This window comes from Carassius gibelio, chromosome B15 (genome assembly GCF_023724105.1).
Source record: "Carassius gibelio isolate Cgi1373 ecotype wild population from Czech Republic chromosome B15, carGib1.2-hapl.c, whole genome shotgun sequence".
Taxonomy (NCBI): Eukaryota; Metazoa; Chordata; class Actinopteri; order Cypriniformes; family Cyprinidae; genus Carassius; species Carassius gibelio.
Window position 1 is genome coordinate 6,177,326 of NC_068410.1, and position 17,598 is coordinate 6,194,923.

The 17,598-nt window shown below is 36.3% G+C and overlaps 2 protein-coding genes across 3 annotated transcripts; both read left to right on the top strand.

Moving 5' to 3' along the window:
• Positions 1–3,095: 3,095 nt before the first annotated feature.
• LOC127972851 (chymotrypsin-like protease CTRL-1) lies at positions 3,096–4,788 on the top strand. The gene is made up of 7 exons (XM_052576679.1): positions 3,096–3,262; positions 3,430–3,533; positions 3,680–3,759; positions 3,853–3,934; positions 4,100–4,280; positions 4,372–4,502; positions 4,593–4,788. Exons 1-7 carry the CDS (start codon positions 3,217–3,219, stop codon positions 4,752–4,754), a joined length of 786 nt encoding a protein of 261 aa, XP_052432639.1. The 5' UTR covers positions 3,096–3,216; the 3' UTR covers positions 4,755–4,788.
• A 154-nt stretch (positions 4,789–4,942) lies between these two features.
• Positions 4,943–15,850, top strand: LOC127972850 (C3a anaphylatoxin chemotactic receptor-like). Of its 2 annotated transcripts, XM_052576678.1 has the most exons (2): positions 4,943–7,284; positions 15,486–15,850. In XM_052576678.1, the coding sequence occupies exons 1-2, from the start codon at positions 6,668–6,670 to the stop codon at positions 15,817–15,819; spliced, it is 951 nt and encodes a 316-aa protein (XP_052432638.1). In that variant the 5' UTR covers positions 4,943–6,667; the 3' UTR covers positions 15,820–15,850. The 2 variants fall into 2 exon arrangements, with proteins under 2 accessions (XP_052432638.1, XP_052432637.1); XM_052576677.1 differs by lacking the exon at positions 15,486–15,850 and having other exon boundaries at positions 4,943–7,742.
• Positions 15,851–17,598: the final 1,748 nt, after the last annotated feature.

The following is a 17,598-nucleotide window of genomic DNA, read 5'->3' on the forward strand; positions in this document are numbered from 1 at the left end:
GTCTCATCTCGTGCTAGAAGGAATCTAAAGGTCTGTTAGAAGTTTTCAGAACATTTCAGAACAGCCTGCTTCATATGCATCACTCTAATTTCTGCAATTGAATGCATTCATGGAGAAAGAAAAGAAAGGTTGGTCATATCCCTTTTGTTTTTGTTTGGCTGACCCACCTACTACAGTCTGGCATTTGAGGAAAAGAATACTGGGATTTTTTTGTTTTGTTTTCCTCATATGTCAAATACAAACATTCCTGAGCTCCTCTCAACTGCGTGAAAGCATCTGTATGAATTGCAAAATTAAATGCTAGAGAGAATATAAAGCAGGAGAGAAACCTAATGGGAACAACAGTAACACATTGCGTGCCTGTGTACAACATTATCTGGATCATTATCTTCTAACTAGGGTTTGGTGGCTTCCACTCTGGGTGAGTTTTCATGAAAATATTTATTAGAGGTTACAGACACAGAAACGTGTTTGTTTTTGTTTTTGTTTTTGTGAAAAGTAGGGACATCCCATTGGTGTGTGGTTTTTATACTGTACAAACTGTATGTTCTATGGCCCTACACCAACCCTACCCCTAACCCTAACCCTAACCCTCACAGGAAACTTTGTGCATTTTTTTTTTCTCAAAAAAAAACAACAACTAATTCTTTATGGTTTATAAGTCTTTTGAACAATGGGGACATGGGTTATGTCCTCATAAGTCACCCTCTCCTTGTAATACCTGTGTCATACCCATGTCATTACACAGATAGTCTAGATGGAAATAGGGGTCCACGCGCACCCCCCGGCTTTTTTTATGCCACCGGATTTTTTAAAATCCTTAAAGTGTCTATTTTCATAATCTTCCAGGTACCAAGCTGAAATAATGTCCCAAAGGGTTCTTTTTTAACCCTTTGCTGCACCCGACCGGAACCCGAAAAATCTAAAAATGATATAGAAAGAGGCATAACATTAGAAGTAAACAACATACAGAGACAACTGAACACATTTTCCCATACAATTCTGACCCCAGGAAATTAATGGAATGGTTATTTTTGACATTTGACAACATATTGACCTTATTTCCGGACAAAAATAGCAAAAAATGGCCAAAGTTGTGTAGAGGATCAACTATTTTTTCGTTTTCTCAAGCACATAGGGTGATTTTTTTTCCACAACCTGTTATTTCTTTATAATTCAAGTGTCTATTTTAAGATTTAATTGGGTACCAAGCTGAAATAATGTCCAAAATGCTTAATTTTTAACCCTTTGCACCAAACCCGAAAAATCTAAATATGTTATAAAGTGGCATAACTTTTGATGTAAACAACTCACAGAGACAAATGGACACATTTTTCAATACAATTCTCACCCCAGAATTTGTTATTTGTCATGTTTTTTAACATCTTGACCCCAGAGAATACCCCATAGATTCTCTGTAAGGTTCAGGTCAGGTGAGTTGGCTGACCAATCAAATACAGTAATATCATGGTCAGCAAACCACTTAGAAGTGGTTTTGGCACTGTGGGCAGGTGCTAAAGCTTGTCAGCAGATGGAAGCATAAAGTGCTCCAAAATCTTCTTGTAGATGGCTGCATTGACTTTGGACATGATAAAACACAATGGAACAACACCAGCAGACGTCACAGCTCCCCAAATCATCACTGACTTCAAAATTTCAAATTGGACTTTGGATTCTAAGCCTCTCCAGTCTTGCTCCAGATTCCAGATCTTGATTTCCAAATGAAATGCTAAGTTTACTTTCATCTGAAAAGAGGACTTTGGACCACTGAGCTCTTTTTCTGTTTACCCCAGGTGAAATGCTTCTGATGTTTTTTTTTGGTTCAGGGGTGGCTTGGTTCCAGGAATGTGACAGCTGTAGCCATTTTCCTGAGGACGTATGAGTGTGAAGACTCCGGCTCCAGTCCACTTATTGTGAAGCTATCACAAGTTCTTAAATCGACTTTTCCTGACAATCTTCCCAAGGATGTGGTCATCCCTGTTGCTTGTGCACCTTTTTTCTAACACTTTTTCCTTCCAGTCAACTTTCTATGAATATATTTTGATAAAGCACTCTGTGAACAGCCAGCCCTTTCAGCAATGACCTTCTGTGGCTTACTATCCTTGTGGAGAGTGTTCAGAATTGTCTTCTGGACAACTGTTAAGTCAAAAGTATTTTCCATAATTGTGATTTCATGTGCTAAACTAGCCAAGAGGTTCAGTATTTATAGTCAAAATTAATCAAACTAATCAAGCTCAAAATGGTAGCTCAAGCTCATAGTATGCCTTGACTCTACGGTACAATGCACAAGCATACTGATTTGGGTTCACTGGAAGAAATCAAACTAAGAAGCATCTGCAAACAAATGGTGCAAGACCTTTCACCATTTTGGAATGACTTTAATGATTTTTAGGATGTATAACAATGGTTTCCTAATCTAGTGCTTGGTTTTATATTAAAAGTACATAGTGTGTTAAATTAGTTAAATCTAAAGCAGAAGATCTTTATTGTTAAGTCATGTCTGTTTATGCACTTCTGTATATTTCCAGTGCTTTTTGAAAAGCTATTCATTACATGTTTGCATTGATTGAGAAAATATATTGTACACTTGTCTGCTTGTCTGTATTGTCCTTGTATCCAAAGCATGATCATGGTTCCAAAACAAAACCTGTGCAGACTATGAGCATTCCCAGAGTGTCATTAAAGTGAGTAACACTTTATACTAACACTAACATACTAGGAATTTTCCTAGAATCCACAAAGGTTAAACATTTTTTGCATTGATTGATAGTGTTAAACAACCACAAAACATCCTGAACAATAAACAAAAAGTATTTAAAAATATATATATTTATCATGTAAGGAGAAAAGATCTTTTTACATTTTCTTTTCTGTATCTTAACCTAAGGTTAAATATTTACAGGTGAAAGAATAACATCTCAGGTGTTTCAATACCTACACTTGAATGTATTCAGGGAAAAAAAATGTTTCAACAAAGGTTGGAAGCCGACTTTTTTCTTTCTCAGTTGACCCATTTGTTCTTGTCAATATTTCAACATACTTTTCTGTCACGTGACTGTATTAAACAAGATATGAACGTTCCTGAGCTCTGAGATCCTACCAGCTGCATTGAAGCATCTTGATGAATTCCCAGTTTTATCAGATGCTGGGTATGATATAAAGCATGAGAGAGACCCAGTGGGAACAGCAGCAGAACTTCAGGCACTTGTCTCCACCATGCTCTGGATCATCAGCTGTTTTGCTTTGGTGGCCTCCACTGTGGGTGAGTTTTCGAAGTTTGCAATGAGAGTAGTAGGAAACAGTGTCAACCTGAAGATATGAAATACTCTAAAGCATAATTTACAGCATTTACATGTTATTATTTTTTATTATAATTGCTATCATTATTATGCATACAGTTGTTAGATGTTTTTGCATGAACTTATATAGGTTGTGGAGTGCCTTCCATTAAGCCAGTAATCAGCGGCTACAACAAAATTGTTAATGGAGAGAATGCAGTGTCTGGCTCCTGGCCATGGCAGGTCTCTCTCCAGGTAACTTTTACTAGTTTTAATTCAACTTTTTAAGGTTCCTTATCATTTAATATGTATAAGTTGAGATGCATGGAAAACGTAATGTTCCCAGCAGTGTTCATCATACCCAAAGTGAAATCATTTACATTTAATAATGCATGCACCAGCAATCCAATGGCTTCCATTTCTGCGGAGGATCCCTGATAAACCAGTACTGGGTGGTCACTGCTGCCCACTGCGGTGTAAGGTAACAACTTTGATACAGTTTCACTCCATTAACATACTGATTCTTTAACGTGCTTCTATTTTCAACTTTTCCTGTTTTTCCCTCCTACCCTAGGGCTGGATATCACTATGTTATTCTTGGAGAGCATGACCGCGGCTCCAGCGCTGAGCCTGTTCAAGTCATGAGCATCGCCAAGGTATACACTTTAATGATATCAGCTCAGAATCTTTTGAACTTTGAAAGCTTGTCAATCATTTCCTCAAAACCTTTAAATATAATATTTAATCATCAAATCAGACAGACCATCTATGACTAAAACCTATGAAGTAACTTCACACAATCTATTTTCCTCCCACCGTAGGCTATCACCCATCCTTACTACAACGGTAATACGTTTAACAATGACATCACTCTGCTGAAACTGTCCTCTCCAGCCCAGCTGACGTCCCGTATCTCTCCTGTGTGTTTGGCTTCCTCCACTGCCAGTATCCCCTCTGGCACTCTTTGCGTCACAACTGGATGGGGCAAAACTGGAACCACCTGTAAATTTAACATCATCATTCAAAACTTTCAAATGACTTCTAAAATGTCACATAGTGGTTTGATTTTCTTCTGTTTGCTTTGTTTTTACAGCAAGTCCTCGTATCCTGCAGCAGACCGCGCTGCCCCTTATGAGTCCTGCTCAGTGCAAGCAATACTGGGGTCAGAGCAGAATCACAGATGCTATGATCTGTGCTGGAGCCTCTGGTGTCTCCTCTTGCCAGGTGTGTGAAGACAGATACCTTCATATTTTTATGTATATATACAGTGCTTTTGTCCTGATGTGTCTGTATGGGTTCGTCTATCAACTACAGGGTGATTCCGGTGGTCCTCTGGTGTGTGAGAGCGCAGGTGTTTGGTATCAGTTTGGCATCGTGTCCTGGGGCACCACCGACTGTAATGTTCGTGCCCCAGCCGTCTACGCCCGCGTGTCTTATCTCCGCCAATGGATTGACCAGACTGTCGCCTACAACTAGAGTTTCGACTCTCTGAACATAATGCCAATAAAAAGTAATAAAAAGCACAAACATTCTAAAGACATTTAATTACTAAGATAAAGTAAAGGTGTTATATATGCATTAATTATTTTTTTATTATAGAAGCGTGTGTTTATGGTGATTGAATAGCCTCTTCAGGAACCATAACCAAAATAAAAAGTGTTGTTAACAGACAAAATTTTTTTATTTATATAGAAGAAAAATACCCTGTCAAATCAACACTGCAATGTTCGCACCCCAGCCATCTACGCCCGCATGTCTTATCTCCACCAATGGATTGACCAGAGTTTCGACTCTCTGAACATAATGCCAATAAAAATACAACTAGAACAAAAAACACATACACACACACATTCTAAAGATGTTTAATGACTCGAGCAATTAAAATAAATTAAAGGTGTTATATATGTATGAATTAATGTAAATATATATATATGATATATGATAGAAGCATGTGGCTATGGTGATGTTATAACGTTTCCAGGAACCATAACCAAAACAAAAAGTGTTGTAATAAACAGGGTAATAAACAACTAAAAATAGATAGATATATATAGGACAAAGAAAAATACCCTGTGAAATCATGCAGTTACTCTTAGTAAATCAACCACGCATTGAACATCAAACATCCTCCATTCACACGCGTTTGCTTTTCAAATAAGTAGAGGCAATACCAAGCTACAGAAAATGGGTAAGAATTTCATTTGTGCAGTATTCCAATATAATTCAATATAGTTGTTTGTTCTCAATATTAAAAGCAACATTTATATTTGCATTTCTTAATTTAGCAGACACTTTTATCAAGAGCCACTTAGACACAGGAAGTGCTTGCAATACAAGTTTGAGACATTGTTCAGATCAGTTAGAATACAGTAAAATACTTGCGAAAGAGATACGTTTTCATAATTCCATCAAATCAGTATCCAAAGCAGCAGATAGATTCAGCAGAATGAGAACTGATTCAGAATCATCTTTCGCAATCTGTAGGGCATCTGTGACCAACAGTAATGTCATTTCAGTTGAGTGGTGACTTCTGAAACCTGATTGGTTAGCTTCCAGTTATTTATTCTATGAAAGTAATAATGATATCTGGTTGAAAGCAACTCGTTCAAGTGTTTCCGCTATGAATGGAAGGAGAAAGACAGGTCTGTAATTGTCTACAAGTTTTCGGGGGTTTGCAGTGTGGTTTTCTGGGAAGATGGGTCACCTGAGTGGGGAAAATGCTTGTAAGAAAATATGTCTTTTTTGTATGTGAGTGCAGTTAGGAGTGTAGGAGAGATTGCTTAAAGAAGGTGTGAGGTGACTGGGTCTAAAGGACAGGTTTTAGGATGGATGGAGTTATTCAGTGAGGGGAGAGGTTTCTGGTTGAGAAGAGCTGAAAACTGACTGCTGATGGTTTTAGTTTTGACTGTGAAGAATGTTGCAAAATCATCAGCTAAAATTGTATAAAAGTATATAAAGCACTGTATTCATACCCCTTTATTTATTTCAAATTTTTTTATGTTGCTGCCTTATGTTAAGTTGCTTTAGATTACTTTTTTTTCCCAACATTATTCACATCAAAGCAAACAAAGATTTTGGGAAAATGTATCGTTTTTGATTGCTTCCATTGTTCTCGTTTGTAAGTTGCTTTGGATAAAAGCGTCTGCCTTAATGACTAAATGTAAATGTAATGTAAATGTAAGTGAGAATGGAAAACTATGCTTCATATTGCATGTTCTCCTGGTGTAGAAATATTTCTTGCATGTGAAATGTACCATAAAAAATATTCAGAATCCAGAGACCAACACTTATTGTATTTTCTCTTTTTTTTTTTTTTTTTTTTTTTTTGAGTAGCAGAGTCTTCTTTTGGACATCAAAATGTGACCAGTTTCACAACAGACAATTCTACCATGCAGGCAGAGGACTTTTCGGGCATTAAAGTCTTCGAAATATGCATTTACTTGGCAATCTCTGTCGTAGGTCTCATCGGGAACGGGCTTGTAATATTTGTGACCGGCTACAAAATGAAGACAACTGTCAACTCCATTTGGTTGCTCAACTTGGCGATTGCAGACTTCATCTTCTCTTTAACTCTATTCATAAGATTAATTTTAGCCTTATGCAAGCTGGCTTGTAACTTTGGTGACTTCATATGGAAGTTTCTCCTATGTATGATTTACTTAAACATGTATGCCAGCATTTTTCTGCTGACGACTATCAGTCTAGACCGATGCCTGTGCACATGGATGGTTGTGTGGAGTCGGAACAATCGAACCCTGTGCAAAGCTAGAATCATCAGCAAGGTTGTGTGGGTTTTATCTATCAGCTGCAGCATCCCCGCAGTCATCAATCACGCAACAGCAATGCCTGAAGTACACTGTAAAAATCCAACTTCTATTAAATCCTACAAGTCTTTGGTCACATTTAGGTTCATAGTGGGCTTCTTCATCCCCTTCCTGGTCATTGCATCTTCATATATAAGTATCGGCATGCGAGTCAAAAGCCTCAAAAAGAAGATGCAGTTCAGGTCTTACCGGATCATTATAGCTCTGGTCCTGGCCTTTTTTATATGCTGGCTTCCTTATCATATCCACGAGTTTTATGACATAAATGCAAAGGAGAATCAGTGGAGTGAGTCTGCTAAGGATGTTTTAGTAAAAACAGAAGTTGTAGTGCACTGCCTGGCTTTTCTAAGCAGCTGTCTGAACCCCATTCTCTACGTGTTCATGTGTGATGAGTATAAGAAGAAGCTCAAACAGTCTCTGCTGCTAGTGCTGGAGACGGCTTTTGCTGAGGATCATCAGAACTTCAAAGTCTCAAACCAAACAGAAGACATCGCTATCTCTGTGCTTGCCAGCTGACACGATGAAAAACCAAGCCATTAAAATGATCCAGGCATTCATGAATCTGTTTCCTTACCTTGATAGCCGCACTTTTATGACTTATACAAATGAGGTTGAATAAAATATACAGCCATAAACTGCATTATACGAGTGGAAATGTTGAATCAATGACTCAATCTTTTCTGTTTTGAAACTCTGGCTAAATCTTTTTGGCTATTTTAATGCAACATTAACTTATGTCATACATTTTATGGCATAATACTTAATTTTCAAATACAATGTGTTCCTGGATCAACATCACAATATCCAGGTTTAAAGGATAGATTGCTTGAGCTCACGGATATGTTGGGTTTATTAGATTTGTTTAATAATTACAGTACCATTCAAAATGTTTGGGGTCAGTAAAATGAATATTTTTATTCAGCAATTTATTAAAAGTGACAGTAAAGATATTTATGTTACATTTATTTATTTTTTATAAATGCTATTCTTTTGAACTTTTGTATTCATCATAGATCATTTTTTTCAAAAAATATTAAGTAGCACAACTTTTTCAACATTGATAATAATACAAAATTTTACTTGAGCAGGAAATCAGCATATATGAATGATTTCTGAAGGATCATGTGACACTGAAGACTGGAGTAAATGATGATGAAAATTCAGCTTTGTCATCACAGGAATGAATTACATTTGAAATTAAAGCTGCAATCAGCGATGAAAAAGCCCTCGCACCCGGGCTCACCGCCAGCGTGAATGGCGAGAAATATGCAATTAAAGTTGTAAATATAAGTGGAATATGTCAAAAAGTAAATTATATCTGCCAGTCTTCCTGCATGATATGTCCTATTGCCAACAGGTGGCGCTATGATTATAACTGAATACTGGCATTTAGATGTCTTCAGGCTATGACTTTTTCCAAATATGTGAAGTTTGGTGCAGATTCGACACCGCATGTTTAAAGTTAGTGTTACACAAACCATTTCCTGTCACCAGCAGGTGGTGCTATGACTATTACTGTACATGGGAATGTAGATCTGTTCAGGTCAGGAGTCTTATCAAACATGTGAAGTTTGGGACAGACTGGACATTGTATGTCTGAGTTACAGCAACTTCCTCTTTCATGGCGAATCGTCAAAATTTGTCGGACACCCCCTCAACGAAAACTCAAGATCGTCACAATTTAACATTGCAAAGGCCTTTAAAATGAGGCATACCAAATTTGGTCTTGACCTGACTAAATCTCTAGGAGGAGTTTGTTAAAATACATGGAAATTGCAAAAAATACACATAATTTGTTCATAAAAATTAAAATAACTGACATCCTGTCGGGTTTCGGATTTTGCTCCAAGAGTCTTTTTTGTAGGTATTGGTACTTTACATGTGTGTGCCAATTTTCATGCATGTACATTAAACATAGCTCGAGGGCTGCTGATTTTTTTTAGAATAGGTGGTGCTGTTGAGCCATTTTGCCACACCTACTTCTGAAACCATATCAGATGTAAATTCTCATGCATGTGCAAAGTAGTGATGGGAAGTTCGGATCATTTTACCAACTCTGACTTTTGAGTCACGTTCATCAAAATGAACGAATCTTTTTTCGAGTCATTTCGTTCATTTTAGCAAAATGTAAATCAAATGTTACGTGTTACTTCACCGACACATCTAGTACTTACGCAAATGTTGATCACACTACAAACAATACAAAACTAAAATGCTATAAAATACAGAAAAGATTAATTCATTCTTTACCTGGGTCTTCAGTCTGTGATTAGCTCAAGTCTTCGGGTTCAAGTTATTCCATAATCACATGACAGACCCATACGCTGAACCATGCAGTCCGAGCCAGAAAGAGAATTGATTAGTTCATCTCATAAGTCTTTCGCGTCGAGTCGTTCCTTAATCACATGACAGACCCATACGCTAAACCAATGCAGTCCGAGCCGGAAGGAGAATTGATTAATTCATCTAATGAGTCATTCGGGTCGAGTCGTTCCTTAATCACGTGACAGACCCATATGCTATTTCCAAGGAAAGCAATGGGAGTTACTAGATCAAGATGTTTTTACACCATGATACCTGATTGGTTGATGTAATAGTGACGTTAGGTTTAGGGGTGGGGTTGGGTAAGGGCGATCATTTAGGTTGCATGATTCAGAAACACCCAGCAGTTTTAAAACAACCACATGGTGATAAACGCCCACTTTTGCTCTGCAGAGACCTAAGTCTTGCTATTTCTGACATTTCTGTCACTGTGTTTTTGTTACCGTTTCTTCAGGATCTGTGATGTGTTATTATTTGTACTACAGTACAAAGTATTTATAGCCTAGTTTGTTCAGTTTTAATCCAATTTTGAGTTTGCTGGTATAATAATTGCAAACTTGACATTTTGGTCTAATATATAAAGGACATAATGACATACGTTAAAAGCAGATAACATTTTGAATCCTAAACAAGTAACACTACAGTTCTATAGTCTAATCTGAAGGGTGAAATAAAAAGACATAAATCATACAACAAAGTCATTTTTGAAGATTAGAATCAATTGTAAAAAAAAAATCATCTTCATCAAAGTGATTTCGCCATCATATGTACAACATTTAAAGCATAATTATTATAAAAAATAATAATAAGTACTGTTCGTGCTGCAGCCGTCTACGCCCGCGTGTCTTATCTCTTCCGATGGATTGACCAGACTGTCGCCTACAACTAGAGTTTCGACTCTCTGAACACAATGCCAATAAACACACACACACACACACACACACACACACACATACACCTTCTAAATATGTTTAATGATTCAAGCAATGAAAAATAAATTAAAGGTGTTATATATGTATGGGAAAAAAATACTAATTATAGAAACGTGGCTATAGGGACGCAATAACGTTTCCAGGAACCATAACCTAAACAAAAAGTGTTGTTAACAGAAGGGGTAATAAACAACTAAAAATAATATATATATATAGGTCAAAGAAAAATACCCTGTCAAATCATGCAGTTATTCTTAGTAAATCAACCACGCAGTGCACACGCAACATCATCCATTCACATGCATTTGCTTTTCAAATAAGTAGGAGAGATCCTGTTTCCAGCTGCCAGTTTTTGTGAGCACTGACAATACCAAGCTACAGAAAATGGGTAAGAATTTCATTTGTGAAATATTCCAATATTATTCAAAATGATTGCTGGATATTAATTTTAAAAACAAAATGTATATTTGCATTTCTTAATTTAGCATAGACTTTCAACAAGAGCAACTTACAATTGAAGAATACAGTGAATGATTCATCATAAGGAGGCAAATAGACACAGGAAGTGCTTGCAATACAATTTTCCCTTAAGAAAGGAAAATATATTTACCAATATATTTCTTAAAATATATTGTGATATATTGTAATATATTATTTACCCTTTTTATTTTCTAATATTTTATATATTTGAATACATTTAATAATATATTGATGATACAGTACATATATTATATAATATATTGCAAAATATACAAATGATTGCCGCTTTCAATATATTGCAATATATTGGAAAAAAAGAATATATATAAGAATATATGCCTAATATATTACATGATATTTTCCAATATACTGCAATATATTTTTGTTTCAAAAGGATCAGACATTGTTCAGATCAGTACAATTAGAGCCAGAAGGAATTCATTAAGTGAGAGGAGGGTTTTTTTGTGTTTGTTTTCTTTTAAAGTTAGAATGCAGTAAAATGTTTGCGAAAGAGATGAGTTCTCAGAATTCCATATGGAGGTGGGAAATCAAAGCGGTATCAAAAGCAGCAGATAGATCCAGCAGAAAGAGAACTGATTCAGAATCATATTTCATAATCTGCAGGGTGTCTGTGAGGAGAGAATTACATTTCTGAAGCAGTTTTGATTACATACACACTATATATATATATATATATATATATATATATATATATATATATATATATATATATATATATATATATATATACTAAAATCAGACTTGTAACCCAAGGGTTGTGGGTTCGAGCCTCTTACTGGCAGGGATTTTAGGTGGGGGGTGTGATGCTGTTCACTGCTGTGTGTGCATTTTGGTTGGGATAAATGCAGAGCATTAATTCCGAGTAAGGGTCACCATACTTGGCCATGTCACTTTCACTTTCAAAAAACAGGCTTTTAACATCTTTGCAAATTTATTACAATTAATAAACTTGAATGATTCCATTGCATAAGTATTCAAACCCTTATCTGGGACAATTTAAATTGAGTTCAGGAGCATTCATATTGCTTGTAGATGTTCCTACACTTCAAATGAAGATAACCTGTGGCAAATTCCATTTACAGTTAGAGCTAGGACACATTTCTCAATACTTAGGTCACTTTTACAAAACTCTTCACACAGTTCTCCTAACCAACTTTCAGCTTGGCAAAGCAGTTCATTTCACATTCAAAACGCACTACAACTACCAAAACACTCTCTTCAGTTCTCAAATCAACTCATTCTTCCAGAACACTAGCAAAGGTTGACAGCCGACAAACACACTTTGACATCCACAAAACAATGACCTAAAAACACTAACAACATGTAGCATTATACAATGTTTTCTTGTCTAAAACAAGGACACATCTCTGTTTATAATTCACTGCAATATAGGTTACTGGAATGAATCAGACATGATGCAGAATTCGTCAATATTTTATGTGGTTTATTTTTTTTTTTTTCACTGAGAAATTCCAAAATAGAAGAATTTGTATCCTGATCATTGCATCTTCTTATATATCTATTGTAGTGCGAGTCAACCTTCGCTCAAGGGGGAAGCATTTCAGGTCCTACCGTCTTATTATATCTTTGGTTCTGGCCTTTTTCATATGTTGGTTCCCTTACCATGTTCACAAATTGTGTTTTATTTCATTAAATACAGTGGAGAATAAGCAGAATGCCAATGTTCGAGAAGTAATATCTAAAACAACACCTTTTGTGATTTGCCTGGCTTTTCTAAGCAGCTGTCTGAACCCCATTCTCTATGTGTTCATGTGTAAGGAGTTTAAGAAGAAGCTCAAACAGTCTCTCTTGCTTTTGCTGGAAATGACTTTTGCCGAAGAACATCTAGACTTTCTGGATCACAAAGATTGCAAAAGACCCCAGTGCTTCCTTGACCAGCAGCAAATACAAGAAAACTACTAAAATAAATCTCTTAGTAGTTAAAATAGTTTGTGTATGTACAGACTTGTGATCAATGAAGTCAGTGTCTCAAAAATAAATCTCTGGAATTTACCTGTCTAGTGAAAGCCTCTCTTTTGATGTCTGGTGTCAAAGGATAATATCTTTCCATATAGTTTCACCTGGAACACACTTCTCTTTGCATTTAGCATTAATGGGTGAAATATCAGATTGCAGAAATAGAACTTAACATTGCGCAGTCATTAAATTTCCCCACCTACTCCTTCCCACCATCACTCTTTAGTAAGTAAAATGGAAGTTATAAAGAGTTGTTCACTGTCAAATGAAAAACTGAAACTCTAATTTGTATATTTTATGCATAAATGGTGCCTGTTGAAAGAATATTATATTTTTAATATTCTCCCTAACTGGGTGAAAATGTACATTTAGAATGATTCCAGAAATTATTTGTCATATAAAGGTGTATTTTATGAAGGTAGCATTTATTTGTTTATATATATATATATATATATATATATATATATATATATATATATATATATATATATATATATATATATATATATATATATATTGCTTTTGTTGTGTGTTTTGAGTCATCGTCCATTTGTACTATGAAATGCCGCCCAATCAACATTGCTCCATTTGACTGTATGAATTGAGAGTATGAATTCAGAATTTAGAATTCATCTGGGTACTTCTGTCTTCTGTCACGTCATCACATAACACCAGTAACCCAGTGCCACTGGAAGACATGCATGCTCATGGCATCACACTGCTCCAGCATGTTTCACAGAGGATGTTTTATGCTTTGGATCATGAGCTGTTCCAAGTGTTCATACTTTTTTCTTCCTGTCCTCCGATCATCCACCACTGTTGTCATGGACATCCAGGCCTTTTTATGTTGCAGAGCTCACTAGTGCTTTCTTTTCAAACTGTTGCTTTGTTGATTGGCCACTCATAATGTTCCTGCTATCTCTCTAATGGGTTTGTTTTATTTTTGAAGCCAAACAATTGTCTGTTTCACTTGTGTGGAGATCTCCTGTGACTGCATGCTGTGGGTTCAGATCAACTTCTTTCAAACGCAAATGACACAATTAAGATGTTCACCAATAACGTGGTGTAACCTAGGCAACACACTTCTCTCAGAATTCGTGATTCATTGGTGGAAGTTCAGAATGGAGGAATAAAGATTGCTCTTTCAGTGACATGGCATACAGTACAGCCAGTACAGTGTGTGTGTGTGTGTGTGTGTGTGTGTGTGTGTGTTATTGCCAGCCCTAGGCTCAAACTCACAACTTTAGGATTAGGAGTCAAACTCTCTAACCACTAGGCCACAACTTCCCCTACGTCGTTAAAAGGAACTTAAAATTGCACAAACTGATTTCTGCAAAAGTCTTATCAACTGATAAGAGAACATGCAAAGAGGTTTTATGAGCTTCAACACAGACTGAAGAAAATGAGTAAGAGTCTAATTTGTGTATTTTATGTATAATTGGTGTCTGCTGAATTATTGTTATTATTTTACATTATAACTTGGTATTGCTTGATTGTTTATTTCTTGATTTTGTTTGCTTTATTTACTGCCTTTTATGCAACATTTAATATGAACAATAAAATATACTTAATATATGCTTAATATACTTTCACATTTTCAAAATTTCATCATGTATTTTATTTTTTCCAATTGCAAAAAGTGTGAAAATATTATTTAAATGTTTTTACAGTAAATACATTTTTATTATAATCCTATTGTAAACTGACATTTTATAAAATGCCAACTTTTAGATGAAAATGGTGGAATTCCTCTTTAAAAATAAATGAAAGAAAGAAAGAAAGAAAGAAAAAGAAAGAAAGAAAGAAAGAAAGAAAGAAAGAAGCAAATATGAATAGATGTAAGTGAGAATGCAAAACTATGCTTCATATTGCATGTTCTCCTGGTGTATAAATATTTCTTGCATGTAAAATGGACCATTAAAAAATATTCAGATTCCAAAGACCAACTCTTATTGTACTTTCTCTTGTTTTTGAGTAGCAGGAACTACTTTTGGACATCAGAATGTGACCAGATTCACAACAGACAATTCTACCATGCAGGCAGAGGACTTTTCGGGCATTAAAGTCTTCGAAATATGCATTTACTTGGCAATCTCTGTCGTAGGTCTCATCGGGAACGGGCTTGTAATATTTGTGACCGGCTACAAAATGAAGACAACTGTCAACTCCATTTGGTTCCTCAACTTGGCGATTGCAGACTTCATCTTCTCCTTAACTCTATTCATAAGATTCATTTTAGCCTTATGCAAGCTGGCTTGTTACTTTGGTGACTTCATATGGAAGTTTCTCCTATGTATGATTTACTTAAACATCTTTGCCAGCATTTTTCTGCTGACGACTATCAGTCTGGACCGATGCCTGTGCACATGGATGGTTGTGTGGAGTCGGAACAATCGAACCCTGTGCAAAGCTAGAATCATCAGCAAGGTTGTGTGGGTTTTATCTATCAGCTGCAGCATCCCCGCAGTCATCAATCACGCAACAGCAATGCCTGAAGTACACTGTAAAAATCCAACTTCTATAAAATCCTACAAGTCTTTGGTCACATTTAGGTTCATAGTGGGCTTCTTCATCCCCTTCCTGGTCATTGCATCTTCATATATAAGTATCGGATTGCGAGTCAAAAGCCTCAAAAAGAAGATGCAGTTCAGGTCTTACCGGATCATTATAGCTCTGGTCCTGGCCTTTTTTATATGCTGGCTTCCTTATCATATCCACGAGTTTTATGACATAAGTGCAAAGGAGAATCAGTGGAGTGAGTCTGCTAAGGATGTTTTAGTAAAAACAGAAGTTGTAGTGCACTGCCTGGCTTTTCTGAACAGCTGTCTGAACCCCATTCTCTACGTGTTCATGTGTGATGAGTACAAGAAGAAGCTCAAACAGTCTCTGCTGCTAGTGCTGGAGACGGCTTTTGCTGAGGATCATCAGGACTTCAAAGTCTCAAACCAAACAGAAGACATCGCTATCTCTGTGCTTGCCAGCTGACACGATGAAAAACCAAGCCATTAAAATGATCCAGGCATTCATGACTCTGCTTCCTTACCTTGATAGCCGCACTTTTATGACTTATACAAATGAGGTTGAATAAAATATACAGCCATAAACTGCATTATACGAGTGGAAATGTTGAATCAATGACTCAATCTTTTCTGTTTTGAAACTCTGGCTAAATCTTTTTGGCTATTTTAATGCAACATTATCTTATGTCATACATTTTATGGCATGATACTTAATTTTCAAACACAATGTGTTCCTGGATCAACATCACAATATTCAGGTTTAAGTGGTAGATTGTTTGAGCTCACGGATATGTTGGGTTTATTAGATTTGTTTAATAATTACAGTACCATTCAAAATGTTTGGGGTCAGTAAAATGAATATTTTTATTCAGCATTTTATTAAAAGTGACAGTAAAGTGACATTTATTTATTTTTTCATAAATGCTATTCTTTTGAACTTTTGTATTCAACATAGAATCATTTTTCACAAAAAAATATTAAGTAGCACAACTTTTTCAACATTGATAATAATACAAAATTTTACTTGAGCAGGAAATCAGCATATTTGAATGAGTTCTGAAGGATCATGTGACACTGAAGACTGGAATGATGCTGATAATTCAGCTTTGTCATCACAGGAATTAATTACATTTTAAATTAAAGCTGCAATCAGCGATGAAAAAGCCCCCGCACCCGGGCTCACCGCCAGCAAGTGGTTTTAGTAAAAATGTGAATGGCGAGAAATATGCATTTAAAGTTAAATATAAGTGAAATATGTCAAAAAGTCATTTATATCTGCCAGTCTTCCTGCATGATACGTCCTATTGCCAACAGGTGGCGCTATGATTATAACTGAATACTGGCATTTAGATGTCTTCAGGCTATGACTCTTTCCAAATATGTGAAGTTTGGTGCAGATTTGACACTGCATGTTTAAAGTTAGTGTAACACAAAATATTTCCTGTCACCAGCAGGTGGTGCTATGACTATTACTGTACATGGGAATGTAGATCTGTTCAGGTCAGGAGTCTTATCAAACATGTGAAGTTTGGGACAGACTGGACATTGTATGTCTGAGTTACAGCAACTTCCTTTTTCATGGCAAATAGTCGAAATTTGTTGGGTCGCCACGGACACCTGTGTACCAATTTTCGTGCATGAACATTAAAGCTGTAGTAGGGAACTTTTGACGCTTTAGCGGTTAATAAACCGAACGTTTGCGTCTTGCGGAAGAACATCGTTGCCGGAACTACTTCTCTCTGTTTATGTCTATGAAGAATCACAAAGGTACTGGGTTACTCCGCCGCGGTATCCCCGAGGCAATCTAAAATAGTCTGAATATAAACACTTATTATAGGTGCACCCTAGTGATTCAGGACAAGCCAAAAACACGGTTTGGAAAATGGATTCATGGTGTACTCGCTTATTATATAAATTTTTCTACATTTTGAACACAAACAAAGTTACGGACCGCAGCTCTGATTGGTTATTTTTTACCGGGAGCGAAGGAGTTTCTGCAAATAGCAATAGGACCACTGGGAGGAGCCAGAGGAGCTTGATTTTTTTCACAGATTATCTTTCTCATATTCTACTGTCAGGACATAATGACAGGTTTAATAAATATGTAAAAATATGTTTTTTTACAAAAGTTCCCTACAGCACCTTTAAACATAGCTTGAGGGCTGCTTTTTTAGAATAGGTGGTGCTGTTGAGCCATTTTGCCACACCTACTTCTGAAACCTATATCAGATGTAAATTATCATGC